The following is a 12,703-nucleotide window of genomic DNA, read 5'->3' as shown; positions in this document are numbered from 1 at the left end:
CATGGCCCCATGAAGGAGCCGCCAGCTGATAGCCCCAGCGGGCCCCGGGACCAGGGTAGAGTATAGGCTGGCCCACCGGGGCTCCTCATCCTCGAGAGGTGGCAAGAGATCCTGCCACTTTGTGTCAGGGCAGGACACAAGGGTGAGGAAGTGAAGGGTGTGGAGCACAAGCGTGTAGAGATGTTTCCTTGGTGCGGTTTGGAAGCAGACCGGCTGCAGATCGGGCAGCCGGCTTGCGGAGAAGGGGTGGGGGCGGTCGGGTCCACGGGGCAGGGGCCCAATGAAAAGATCCGGAGGGCCCGGAGTGGAAGGTGGGCGGGGCGTACCCTCATGCAGGACCCAGTTAAGGTAGGCCTGAGCAGCAGGCGGCAAAGCGGCCTTCACCTCCTGTATTACGTGCCAGGGAGTACAAAGTCTTGAGAGCCCCATATGCCAAGCGAGTATCAGGGGATCCAGCCAGTCTCCCCGGTCGTAGTCCAGGAGGTCTCCGACCCTGATGACTTCCGCCAAGACCAGCCTCTGGCACACCGCTAGGGACTCTGCCACCTGCACACGGAGCTGGGGATTGTGTAGCAGGGGCTCCGCAAGGAGATCTGCCCCCTCGGTGGCCACCACGGACCTGGTCGCAGAGAATAGCTTCCAGGTCCAGAGGAGGTCGTGATAGAAGACTGGCAGCCCGGAGAGGTCTCACAGAAGACCCCTTGGATCAAGATAAAGGAGCTGCCAGTCATATCGGAGCCCTTGGAAGCGGCGCAGGAAGGCATGCGCCAGTACTCTCCATGCCAGACTACCCGCACCATAAAGAAGCCGCTGCAGGGCCTGGAGGCAGAAGACATGGGTAGCAAGGATTTTTAATTAAACTATCTATTTGGTGTTATAGTACCATATAATTTAAGAATAGCTAAACATCATGCCTATATTAGCAAGTGGTAAAGAGTGATGCAGTCAAGTACAGACTTGTTAGTCTGACCTCAGCAGTGTTCATGGTTTTAGAACAATTCTGAAGGAAAGAATAATTAAATTCATACAGGTAAATGTTAAAGGGGATGTACTACAACATGGATTTACCAAAGGTGGACCATGCTGGGCTAACCTGATTTTCTCCTTCGAGAAAATAACAGATTTTTAAGATAAGAGAAGTGCAGTAGATTTAATATATGTGAACTTCAGTAAAGCATTTGACATGAAATCATTAGTTAAATTAGAGAAAATGTGGATCAGTATGAGCATTCTAAGGTAGATAAGGAATTGGCTAAATGAGGGAAGGCTGCCGGCTGTGCTGAAAGATGTATTATTAGACTAGAGGGAGGTTACTAGTGGAGTTCCTCAAGGATCGGTCTTGGGACCAAACTTGTTCAATATTTTTATTAATGACCTTGGCACAAAAAGTAGGTAGTGTGCTAATGAAATTTGCTACTGACATAAAGTTGGGAGGCATCATCAAAACAGAGGAGGATTGGAATATTGTACAGGAAAGATATGGAAGACTGAAGTGACAAAAATTGGATGAAATTCAATAGTACAAAGTGCAAGGTCATGCACTTAGGGTCTAATAATAAGATTTTCTGCTACACGCTGGCAGCTTGTGATGGAGGAAGAGAGAGACCTCAGTGTGCGGATCGATCTCAGGAAGACCATGAGCCATCAATGTTATGTGGCTGTGGGGGGAAAAGGGCAAATGTGATCCTAAGATGTATTAGAGGAGGCATTTCCGATAGTGATAGTGATATATTAATGCCATTGTATAAGGCACTGATCTCATTTGGAACACTGTGTACAATTGTAGTCACCCTTGTTCAAGAAAGATGAATTTAAACTACAACAGCTGCAGAGAAATGCTGTTAGGCTCTCCATTCCCCTGATCATCCTATCTTATGGGAGGACACTGGAAGAGCTTGGATTGTTTAGTCTAGCAAAAAGAAGGCTGAGGGAAGATATGATTGTTCTCTGTAAACACATTGGGGTCACATATGTACCAGGTAAGGTGAAGAGCTATTTAAACTAAAGGACAATGCTGGCACAAGAACAAATGGATGTAAACTGGACCATGAACAAGTTCAGGCTGGAAATTACAAGAAAGTTTGTAACCATCAGAAGGGTGAGATTCTGGAACAGACTCCCTAAAAAAAGTTGTGGGGAGCTGTAAGAGGGAGCTATACAAATTTGTGAATACAGTTGGGTGACAAGGCTGTTTGTGATGGTAGATGCCAGGGCTCAACAGTGCTGGAGCTTGCTTCCAATTTATGTCTTATGTTCCTGAAGCTCATGCTTCAGGGTTTCAGCCACTCACCATTGGGGGTCAGGAAGGTATCTCCCTCCTCCACCAATGTATTCTGGGAAGGGTTTTTTACATCTTTCCTCTGAAGCCTCAGAGATTTCCCTGGCTAGAGACAGGACATTGGGCAGAGGGGGTTAGGGCTCTGAAATGCATTCTTTCTCTCACGTGCTGGCTAGCTAGTTCTTACATGCCCAGGATCTAACTGATCACCATATGTGGGGTTAGGGAGGAATTTTCTCTCAGGTCAGATGGGCAGTGATGTTGTGGGGAGGGAAGGAGTTGGCCTTCCTCTGCAGCACATGGGTGTGGGTCACTTGCCAGGATTCTGGGTATATTTCACTTAATTCCCTGCCATTAACCTCGAGCATTGGTGCATCTCAGTCCTTCCTATTCTCTGCCTGTGGCTCATAATATTCTAATCTTCTGTGGATCTCATTTACTTTGATTTCATTTTTTTAGTGTTCTAGTGCTGGGTGGTGGTGGTGGCCTGTGATATACAGGTGGTCAGAGTAGATTATCTAGTGGTCCCTTTTGGCCTTAAACTCTATGATTCTTAGACAATCTTTTTGAGATCATTGAAGGCCCGTTATAATATGACGAATGTGGGTTTTAGAAGCACTTTTCATACTGAACAAGCTGTTCCAAAATGCTCTGAAGTTTAACTTATAAACTAACTACTAATTACAGACTGGAGGAGAGGCTGTTTTCCAGCTGATTAGTTTCTGTTTGAAAGTTACGTTTCTCCCTCTTTTCTCCATTTGAGTGAATGGCTGTTGTCCTTTTCCTGTATCCTTTTCCACCTTACAATTTACATAATTCCTTCTACTCTTAAGTAATGTCTTACCTAAACACTTGTTGTTATATCATGCTACTGTACCTTTCTCTCTACAAGTTGTATTGCCATATCTCTGCCTACATTTTTAAAGATTAAAATGAGCAGTTATATTTTATGTACTTCAGACTGTGCATCAGAGAAGTACTTTCCTGAATTGATCAGTATGCTTGTTTTTTAGGTTAATCATACGACATTAATTTAGTTGACATCAGTTTATTAACATGTAAGCAGAAAACACTGCAAATAAAATTTGTATGTGTACTCAGTGTGCTTAATGCTACATTTGTATAATGTGAGTATGTTGAAGACAACTCCAAGGGCTATTGGTCTTAACAAAAAATACACCATGTCTTTGCCATCACCCTTTTTAAGAGAAGCTAGAGTTGGGATATTTTCTAACTGAGTTGTTGTGAGCAACAGTCTAATTAAAATTGGACTAAACCAGGAAAACTTCTCAAGAAAGGATCTATTAAATGTTAGTTATTTGTTTAACAGATGCATTACTGTACATTAATCAGCTTCTTTGGTCTGATTGATAGAAGTGAGCTGAGTCGACAGAAACTTCATACACAAGAGCTGATTTCTCAGCTGGAAATGGCAAATGAAAAGATAGCTGAGGTAAGATAATGACCCTCATGGGAACTACATATTATAGAATCTTACTGAACCTTATCCAGATGAGTTACATAGTTAGTTTATAAGTGCCTCTGAAGATTTTAGAATCTTTCTTAACTTTGCTCCCGAATCATAAAACATGAGAAAGGAGAGATCCTCTTTCATGGTTACTAATATATAAATTGTGTTGTGATTCATAAAATATTATTTAAAGATCATTTAATCTTATTCATGCATGCCTTTTAAAGGTGAGCCTATTATATTCATTATGCAGTAGCATAGTAAAAAAAGGGAGGGTTCTTACCATACTATATGAGTGATTGAGTTAACAGAATATCTGTAGGAATGAATAAACAAATGTCCCTTCCATTATACATTAAAAGTAAAGGAAAGTTTGTTTGAAGAGTGTGCCTTATTAAATAATTAGTGGACATTTTTGAACACTGATATGCCTTTGTCACACTTGTTGTACGCCTGGGATAGCACTCTCTAAAGCAGTGGTGGGCAATCTGCGGCCCATCAGGGTAATCCGCTGGCAGGGCACGAGATAGTTTGTTTACATTGACTGTCCGCAGGCATGGCCACCCGCAGTTCGCCGTTCCCAGTAAATGGGAACTGCAGAAAGTGGCCACCAGCACGTCCCTGCAACCCGCGCCGCTGTAGAGCACTTCTGGTGAAGACACCTTAAGTTGACAGGACAGAGCTCTCCCATCAGCTTAACGCTTGCCTCCATGAGAGGCAGTAGCTGTGTCTGTGGGAGAGCTTGTCCCACTGACATAGCACTGTCTACACCAGTGTTTAGGTTGGTACAACTTACATTACTATGGGTGGGGATTATTCATAGCCCTAAGTAATTTGTAGTGTAGACATACCCTTAGAGTGTCTACTTACCCCGAAGTCTTCAAGTCTCACCCTCAGTTCTGTGCAAGTACATTTAGCAGTGTTCAGCACTTTCCCTCCTCTGGTGAATAACCATATGATCTTCATTCATCCTGTCACAACTAGACTTCTGAGAGTGCGTCTCAGATCCTTTTCACCATTGGTAAAGTTGGCACCTCAGTGGGACCTCAGTTTTGTCCTGTCGTCATTCACTAAACCTCCCTTTGAACCTCTAGTCACATGCTCGGTGGGCCATCTGTCTATGAAGTGGCCTTTCAAATAGCTATGACATCACCCAGAAGAGTCAATGAGCTGGGAGCGCTCATGGCGGACCTGCCATATGCGATCTTCTATAAGGAAAAGGTCTCGTTACTCTCTCACCCCGGATTCATCCCTAAAGTAGTTTCTGAATTTCATGAGAATCAGGTAATCCACTTACCAGTATTTTGTCTGAAACCACATGCTTTGGGGGAAGAGAGAAGTTTCTCTGGATATGCAAAGTGTTTTAGCCTTTTATCTACAAAGGATATTAAAAAGAAACCTAAACTCTTTGTTTTTATAGAAGAGCAATCAACGGGTCAAGCTATGTTAGCACAGCTAAGTGGATTTTGGGTGCACACACAGTTTGAGGGCAAATGATGTACCCATACATTCCACCAGAGGGCAAATGATGTACCCATACTATGAGATATGTAGGGCAGTTACTTGGAGCTCTTTGCATATCTTCATGAAGCATTATGTTCTGGTCTCAGTAATCCAAGGATTCAGCTGTGTGGACAGCAGTACTATAGTCTGCTATCACTTCTGTGTCCTGGCATCCACCTCCTGTTTGACTACTACTTGTTAATCTCTCACATGTGCAATACGCATTGGGACCATCAGTCAAAGAAGATAAGAAGGTTACTTACGTGTAACTGGAGATTCTTTGAGATGTGTGGGTCCAATCTGTATTCCACTGCACTCCGTCCGTCCCCTTTGCTGTGAATTATTTGGACTGTGTTGAAAATGGGAAACTGGAGAGGAATCTGCCTGCATCACCTTTCATTCCCTCAGTTCAGAGTACACGTGTGGATGAAAAGACACTACTTATTAAAAAAAAAAAATCCAGATTCAGGAACATGGTGCACATGCATACCCACTTATGAAATAACGATTGGGACCATCCATCTCAAAGCACCTCCAGTTACAGCTAAGTAACCTCCATCTTATGCAGTCCCGCATCTCCCACATTTCATATGTATGAACTATACCCCTCCTGTCTGCAGTTTCTGGAGGCAGCGCAAAGCTGCATCACAACCTGTGCTAACCACACACCCTTCTTCTGCTTGCAGCCAGATCTTCTGCCTCCACATTAGTAGTTTTCCTCAGCCCCATCTTTTTCTTTTAGATTTGTTATTTTAGCGGTTTTCTGAGAAGCTAAAACGTTTTTGTTTTCAAGCCTCCTGGCCTCCTCCTGGTAAGTCGTGGGGCAACAAAGGACTGCAAGTATAAAACAAGACCCTTTCTAGAACAAAAAGAAGGGTTAGTGGGTTACAGATTGTTGTAATTAACCCATTAACGCCCCTCCCCCTTTTTGTCCTATGACTCAAGAGGTGTTAAGGGGCCGCTCTTCCCTGAATGGTGCCTTAGAATATGTGCTAACTACTTATGATAAACAACCTGTTCCATCTTGCATTTGTCTGTGATGCTCGGAATATCTTTCCCAGACCTGAAGAAGAGCTCTCTCTGGCTTGAAAATTTCTCTCTCTCTTACTAACAGAAGTCAGTCCAATAAAAAATATTACCTCATCCACCTTGTCTGTCCATGACAGGATGTCAGTCATTGGCCTGCAAAAAACTTAATAATAAAACATCTTTCCCTTTGAGCATTATTATGATATGTGCTTTCCCGCTTGTGCCTCCTTTGAGGGCATCATAAGATCCAAATGAGGATGTCTCACCTTCAGAAAGTGTTGCAAGACCCCATAGACCATAAGAGCAATGAAACATTGCACAGCAATTTCAAAACCTCAGTTACAGCTGTTCAGACCAAAGGTTTTTCATCTATTTAATAGATAAGCCTACTTCGTGATAAACAAATGGTTCATCTTCTAGGGTATGATTCTTGACTGGAGTGAAATGTCTTGGGTCCTGTCTTGGTCAAACCCTTGATGTGGTTTGTGATATGTAATGGCTTCTAACTTGGTAGCTACAAGGATGTCATGTTACATCTATGAATAGTCATCACTCATTCTAAATAGATATTCTGTGCATCAAGATTTACCAGTGAGGATCTGTTAGGGGAAACATTGGAGAATTTAGTAGCAGAGATGGCAGAGAGATCTCTGTCCTCTCTATCAAAGCCAGCACGGGAATCTGTTAGTTGCTACCAACGCCAAGGTTATCTAAGAAAGGACTGTTACTCTGGCAGGAGGAGAAAATCTGGAGCAAAAGTTTCCAAGGAAACCTAAATGAATTTTCCTTGAAACCAACAAAGTCCTTAGCATGACAAAGCCTTTTCCTTATGATTCACCTCTGTACCCAGAGTCTTTAGTTAGTGGGTAGTCGTAATCACAGCAAGGCATAGCTCACAGGCCGTGCAGCATGCCGTGCCACAGCCTAGACACTGGACTGCCTCCAAGCGCATGGCTTTGCAATGACATGAGGAAAAGTTCTATGATTCCCTTGACAAACACAATTTACCTTGGAGTGGAGATAGACACTGTGGTGTCTAAGATCTACCCATCATTTAGACAGATTTCCAGATGAGCCAGGATCTGGTATCCATGCTGGACAAATGCATGAGGCCAGCCATAGCTCAGTGTGTCTAGCTTCTGGGCATTTGGGTCTCATGCATATGGGTCTCCACATGGGCAAGGTCACATTGTGTTTCCAGGCCTCTTTTCTGAGAGTATGGAACCATTTTCTGGAGTGAATGTAAGACAGGGTAATGATTCCCAACCAGATATTGGATTCCCTAAAATGATGAATGGTCCTAGAGAACATCTGCAGGGGTCTTTCAATATGCCTTCCAGGCCTGCAGGTTCTCACAGAAGATGCCAGTCTGAAGGGATTGGGAACACTTCTGGGACCCATAAAAATGTAGGGTAGCTGGAGCCCGGGAAAAGGAATCTCATCATCAAGCCCTTGGACCTCACAGCTGACAAACTAGCTTTACTGAGATTCCAGACCTACCTAGAGAGCAACCAAGTCCTGGTCTAGCCAGACAACCACAACTGCATGCATAAGCAATGGAGACAATGGAGCATGCAGATGTGATTTGCACTTCCCTAAAGGCGATACACACAAAAGAAGAACAGAACCTAAAGGCAGACTGGCTTAACAAACACAGAGTCAGCTGCTCAGGGTGATGCCTGAACCGGGAAGTCTTCACTCTGATCTCACAGACATTCGGCCTCCCCTCAGTCTACCTGTTTTGACAATCGCAGGAATTCAAAATAGCCAAAACTCTTCACCCGGGAAGCAAAACTCAGGCCCAGTGCTCTGTCTCACACATGGTCTCAAAGCCTGCTATACATATTCCCACCTTCTCTCTCCTAGAAAAGATGAACCAAAAGATAAGGCAAGAAGAATAACAGAACTCTGAACTGACCAAGAAGATACTGGTTCACTGATCTGGTAACAACTGTTGCAGCTTCCAAAAAGACCTGATATCTTTTTTCCACCTAGACCCAGATAATCTTCAATTGACAGCCTGCTATTGAAAGGGAAATGTTAACGACACTCGGCCTATCTTCCAAAATGACCAGGCCTCTGCTGTCATCCAGAAGTTTCAACACTGAAAATCTACTCATGTGGACCAAGTTCAGTGCCTGATGCCAAGAGTGCAACAAATATGCAAATTCACAGGACCCTCGGGGTCCTTGGCAGAACCTTCAGGTATCTAGATTGCTCAGAGCTGTCAGAACAGTCTTCCGTTAGTGGGTCCTACCACTGGTGTTGAAAGCCCTGACCACCCATCTCTTTGAGCTAGTGACCTCTTTCATTCTCTCCATGGCCACAGCACTTGACTGAGAAGCAGTGGCACACCTTAGATGTCAGACAAGCACTGAAACCTGACATCAAGTGTGTACAATCCACAAGGAGATCAGGCTTCCTATTCAGTTCCTTTCATCCCAAAGTGCCAAGGGTTTAGAGTATCCAAACTATCCCATACTATCAGAGTATGCATCACTGAGGCATACAAGCCATCCAGTACACCTCTTCCAGAAGGAATCAAGGCATCTTCTACAAGATGCATGGCAACCTTATGGGCCAAAAGAGTGTACTTCAGAGATCTGCAGAGCAACCCACATGATCATTGGCTAACACCTCTATCAAACACTATAAGGCGGACATTCTGTCTCCATAGAGGCCTCCTTTGGCAGGAAGGTACTACAGGTAGTGGTCCAGACATAACCTGGCTATTGAGCAGTTCAGAAAAAGGGTCTTTCCTATTTCTTATGTTCACTTTTCTTACTGTTCTACTCCTGTTCTCTGCTTGCTACTTCCCATGTGTATCAGAATTGTGAGAGACGCTAGACTGAAGAATGGAAAATTTCTTATACAGTAATTTCCTTTCTGCTAGCAGCAGCGTCTACCACAATTCTACCTATCCTGATTACCTTCACAGTCAAGGGTCAGTATTTTATTTGGATAGGTACCACAGTGGCCTACCATACATAAATAATTAGTTGGCACTGAAGTTATCGTTACTAAACATTGGTTGAGTGTTTTTCACAGCTTTGGAATGAATCATCTGGCACAAAGCAGAAGGGGCTGTGGCTAGCACAGGCTGTACTGCAGCTTTGAACCTCCTCTGGAAACTGCAGATGTGGGGGAATAGCCCATACATATCAGAATTGTGATAGATGCTGTGAGCAGCAAGGAAATTATCAGGTAAGAAATTTCCCAATATTCCAGAAATGCCAACTTTTATGAGATGCCTAAACTAAAATATTGACATTAATATAACTTGATTTGAAGTCTACTTTATATAGAAAATTTGTGCAATCAAAAATGTAAAACAGGATTTGTGCTTTTATATAATGTTTGTGAGCTGGAAATTATTCAGAATCACAAACGTATATAATTTCCTGTCTTGTAGATGGTAAATAGTTCCAATATTTGGCATTGACCAAATTCCTTTTGCTCAGTTTTCTTACTGCAATATATATGAAACTTACAGTTGTAATAAGATCTTTCACTTATACAGAATGAAAAATTAATGATAGAGCATCAAGAAAAAGTCAACAGACTTCAAAGGCGACTAACACAGGCAGAACAGAAGGCAGCTACAGCATCTCAACAGGTACAAAATTGTAATCAGAAAACAATTATTACAGCTGCATAACAAGAGGTCTTTGAATGTTACAAGAAAAAAGTTATTTTGGAATCTCCCTAGGGTAGAGGTAATTGTTTGTTTGTTTATTTATTTATTTATTTATTATACCTAGTAAAGTAGCTGATCTAACTTTGCAAAATGTGTCATTTCAGAACTAGAATATATTTAACCATACTCCAAGCTTTCTTCTCACCGTTATGAGTGAGTGGAATACTTCACTTGGGCACATCAATGAAAATCCAGTGCTTTCATGTAATATGTTTTTGGAAATAAATTAGATGTGAACTCTGTTTGTGTGGTTCTCATCATATTAATGAAAGCATGTGAGTTTTTAGTAATCTTTTGCAACAAAGGAAGGAGCCAAGTTATTAAGTCAGTGTAAAACTGAATCAAGATCAGAATGAGGGAATAAACTATAAAGTTTAAATACCTATCACCACTGATTACACAGAACAGCTGATCCAGGCCCCTTGCAAATTGACCAGTAAGGCTGTATTCATTAGAAATAATGGCTTCATAGTAATAAAATGCAAATATTGTGCTAGCTCCCACAGACTGGCACCTGTAGAATCTCATTTTGATTCAGAAGACAAATATGTCTTCATTTCATAGCTATAGAACTCTTTCTAGGCTTTTTTAGGCAGTGAAAACTAGTTTAAGACAGAGACAGTTGTGGGTCAGGAATTTCTAGGGCCCAACTAGATGCCAGGTGTCTTAGCCTCATACTGGAAAAAGAGACAAGTTGGAATGTCAACAGAGGGGAAATTTTTAATCGTGTTCTGTGTCTACTCAGTTCTATCATATACCCTCTTACTTTTAGCTTACAATTTTCAGTCTCCCTCCACAAAAGTAAATAACTTAAAAAGGAAACTTGTGTTGCTGTGTGGGGAGGAGAGTGATTCTCCCTCACACAGTTCATTAATTTTGGGAAGAAAACATAAGAACAGCCACATTGGGTCAAGCCAATGGTCTATGTAGCACAGTATCCTTTCTCTGACAGTGACCACTGCCAGAAGCCTCAGAGTGAATATACAGAACAGGGCAATTAATCTATCCCATCGTCCAGTCCCAGCTTCTGTGAGTTGGAGGTTAAGGGATATATGGTCAGGGCATGGGATAGTGTCCCTGACCCTCTTGGCTACTAGTCATTGATGGACCTATCTCCATGAACTTATCTAATTCTTTTTTAAACCCAATTATACTTTTAGTCTTTACAACATCCCATGGCAACAAGTTCAACAAGTGTTGTGTGAAGAAATATTTTCCTTTTTTTGTTTCAAACCTACTGCCTTTTAATATTATTGGGTGATCCCCTAGTTCTTGTGTTATGTGAAGGTATAAATAACACTACTTTTGCCATACCAATCATGATTTTTTAGATCTCTATCATATCCTCCCCCCTTAGTCATCTGTTTTCCAAGATGAACAGTCCCATTCATTCTAATCTCTCCTTATATAGAAGCTGTTTCATACCCCTAATCTTAGACTCATAGACTCATAGGTCAGAAGGGACCAATATGATCATCTAGTCTGACCTCCTGCACAAGGCAGGCCACAGAACCCTACCCATCCACTTTTATAACAACCCCTAACCCAGGACTGAGTTATTGAAATCCTCAAAATTGGTCTGAAGACCTCAAGCTGCAGAGAATCCACTAGCAAGCGACCCATGCCACACGCTGCAGGGGAAGGCGAAAAACCTCCAGGGCCCCTGCCAATCCGCCCTGGAGGAAAATTCCTTACCGACCCCAAATATGGCGATCAGTTAAACCCTGAGCATGTGGGCAAGACTCACCAGCCAGCACCCAAGAAGGAATTCTCTGCAGTAACTCAGTTCCCATCCCATCCAACATCTCCCCGCAGACCATTGAGCAGACTTATCTGGTGATAATCCAAGATCAATTGCCCAAATTAAACTATCCTATCATAACATCCCCTCCATATACTTATCAAGCTTAGTCTTAAAGCCAGAAAAGTCTTTTGCCCCCACTACTTCCCTCAGAAGGCTGTTCCAGAACTTCACTCCCCTAATGTTAGAAACCTTCGTCTAATTTCAAGTCTAAACTTCCTTATATCCAGTTTGTACCCATTCGTCCTCGTGCCTACATTAGTACTAAACTTAAATAATTCCTCTCCCTCCCTAACGTTAACCCCCCTGATATATTTATATAGAGCAAGAATATCCCCCCGCAGCCTTCTTTTGGCCAGGCTAAACAAGCCAAGCTCTTTGAGTCTGCTTTCATAAGGCAGGTTTTCCATTCCTCGGATCATCCTAGTAGCCCGTCTCTGGACCTGTTCCAGTTTGAATTCATCCTTCTTGAACATGGGACACCAGAACTGCACACAATATTCCAGATGGGGTCTCACCAGCGCCTTATATAACGGTACTAACACCTCCTTGTCCTTGCTGGAAATACCTCGCCTGATGCATCCTAAAATCGCATTTGCTTTTTTAACAGCCGTATCGCATTGGCGGCTCATAGTCATCCTGCTATCAACCAATACCCCAAGGTCCTTCTCCTCCTCTGTCGCTTCCAACTGATGCATCCCCAACGTATATCTAAAATTCTTATTATTAATCCCTAAGTGCATGACCTTGCACTTTTCACTATTGTATTTCATCCTATTACTATTACTCCAGTTTACAAGGTGGTCCAGATCTTCCTGAATAGTATCCCTGTCCTTCTCCGTGTTAGCAATACCCCCCAGCTTTGTGTCATCTGCAAACTTTATTAGCACATTCCCGCTCTTTGTGCCAAGGTCAGTAATAAAA

The 12,703-nt window shown here is 42.7% G+C and overlaps 1 protein-coding gene across 5 annotated transcripts in view; it reads left to right on the top strand.

Annotated features, from left to right (window-relative positions):
- SCLT1 (sodium channel and clathrin linker 1) overlaps window positions 1–12,703 on the top strand; it is a 98,590-nt gene that overhangs the window by 80,666 nt on the left and 5,221 nt on the right. For 4 of the 5 annotated variants that reach the window (XM_050946452.1, XM_050946454.1, XM_050946453.1 and 1 more), the window contains 2 exons: window positions 3,653–3,731; window positions 9,802–9,897. In XM_050946452.1, coding sequence (XP_050802409.1) covers window positions 3,653–3,731; window positions 9,802–9,897 — 175 coding nt within the window. Of the gene's footprint in view, window positions 1–3,652; window positions 3,732–9,801; window positions 9,898–10,082; window positions 10,182–12,703 lie in introns of those variants that run through there. The other variant, XM_050946456.1, reaches the window with a different exon arrangement.

The sequence above is a fragment of the Gopherus flavomarginatus genome, chromosome 3 (genome assembly GCF_025201925.1).
Source record: "Gopherus flavomarginatus isolate rGopFla2 chromosome 3, rGopFla2.mat.asm, whole genome shotgun sequence".
Lineage (NCBI taxonomy): Eukaryota > Metazoa > Chordata > Testudines > Testudinidae > Gopherus > Gopherus flavomarginatus.
The sequence above is the reverse complement of the archived record's forward strand: the minus strand, read 5'-3'. Positions and strand labels throughout refer to the sequence as shown.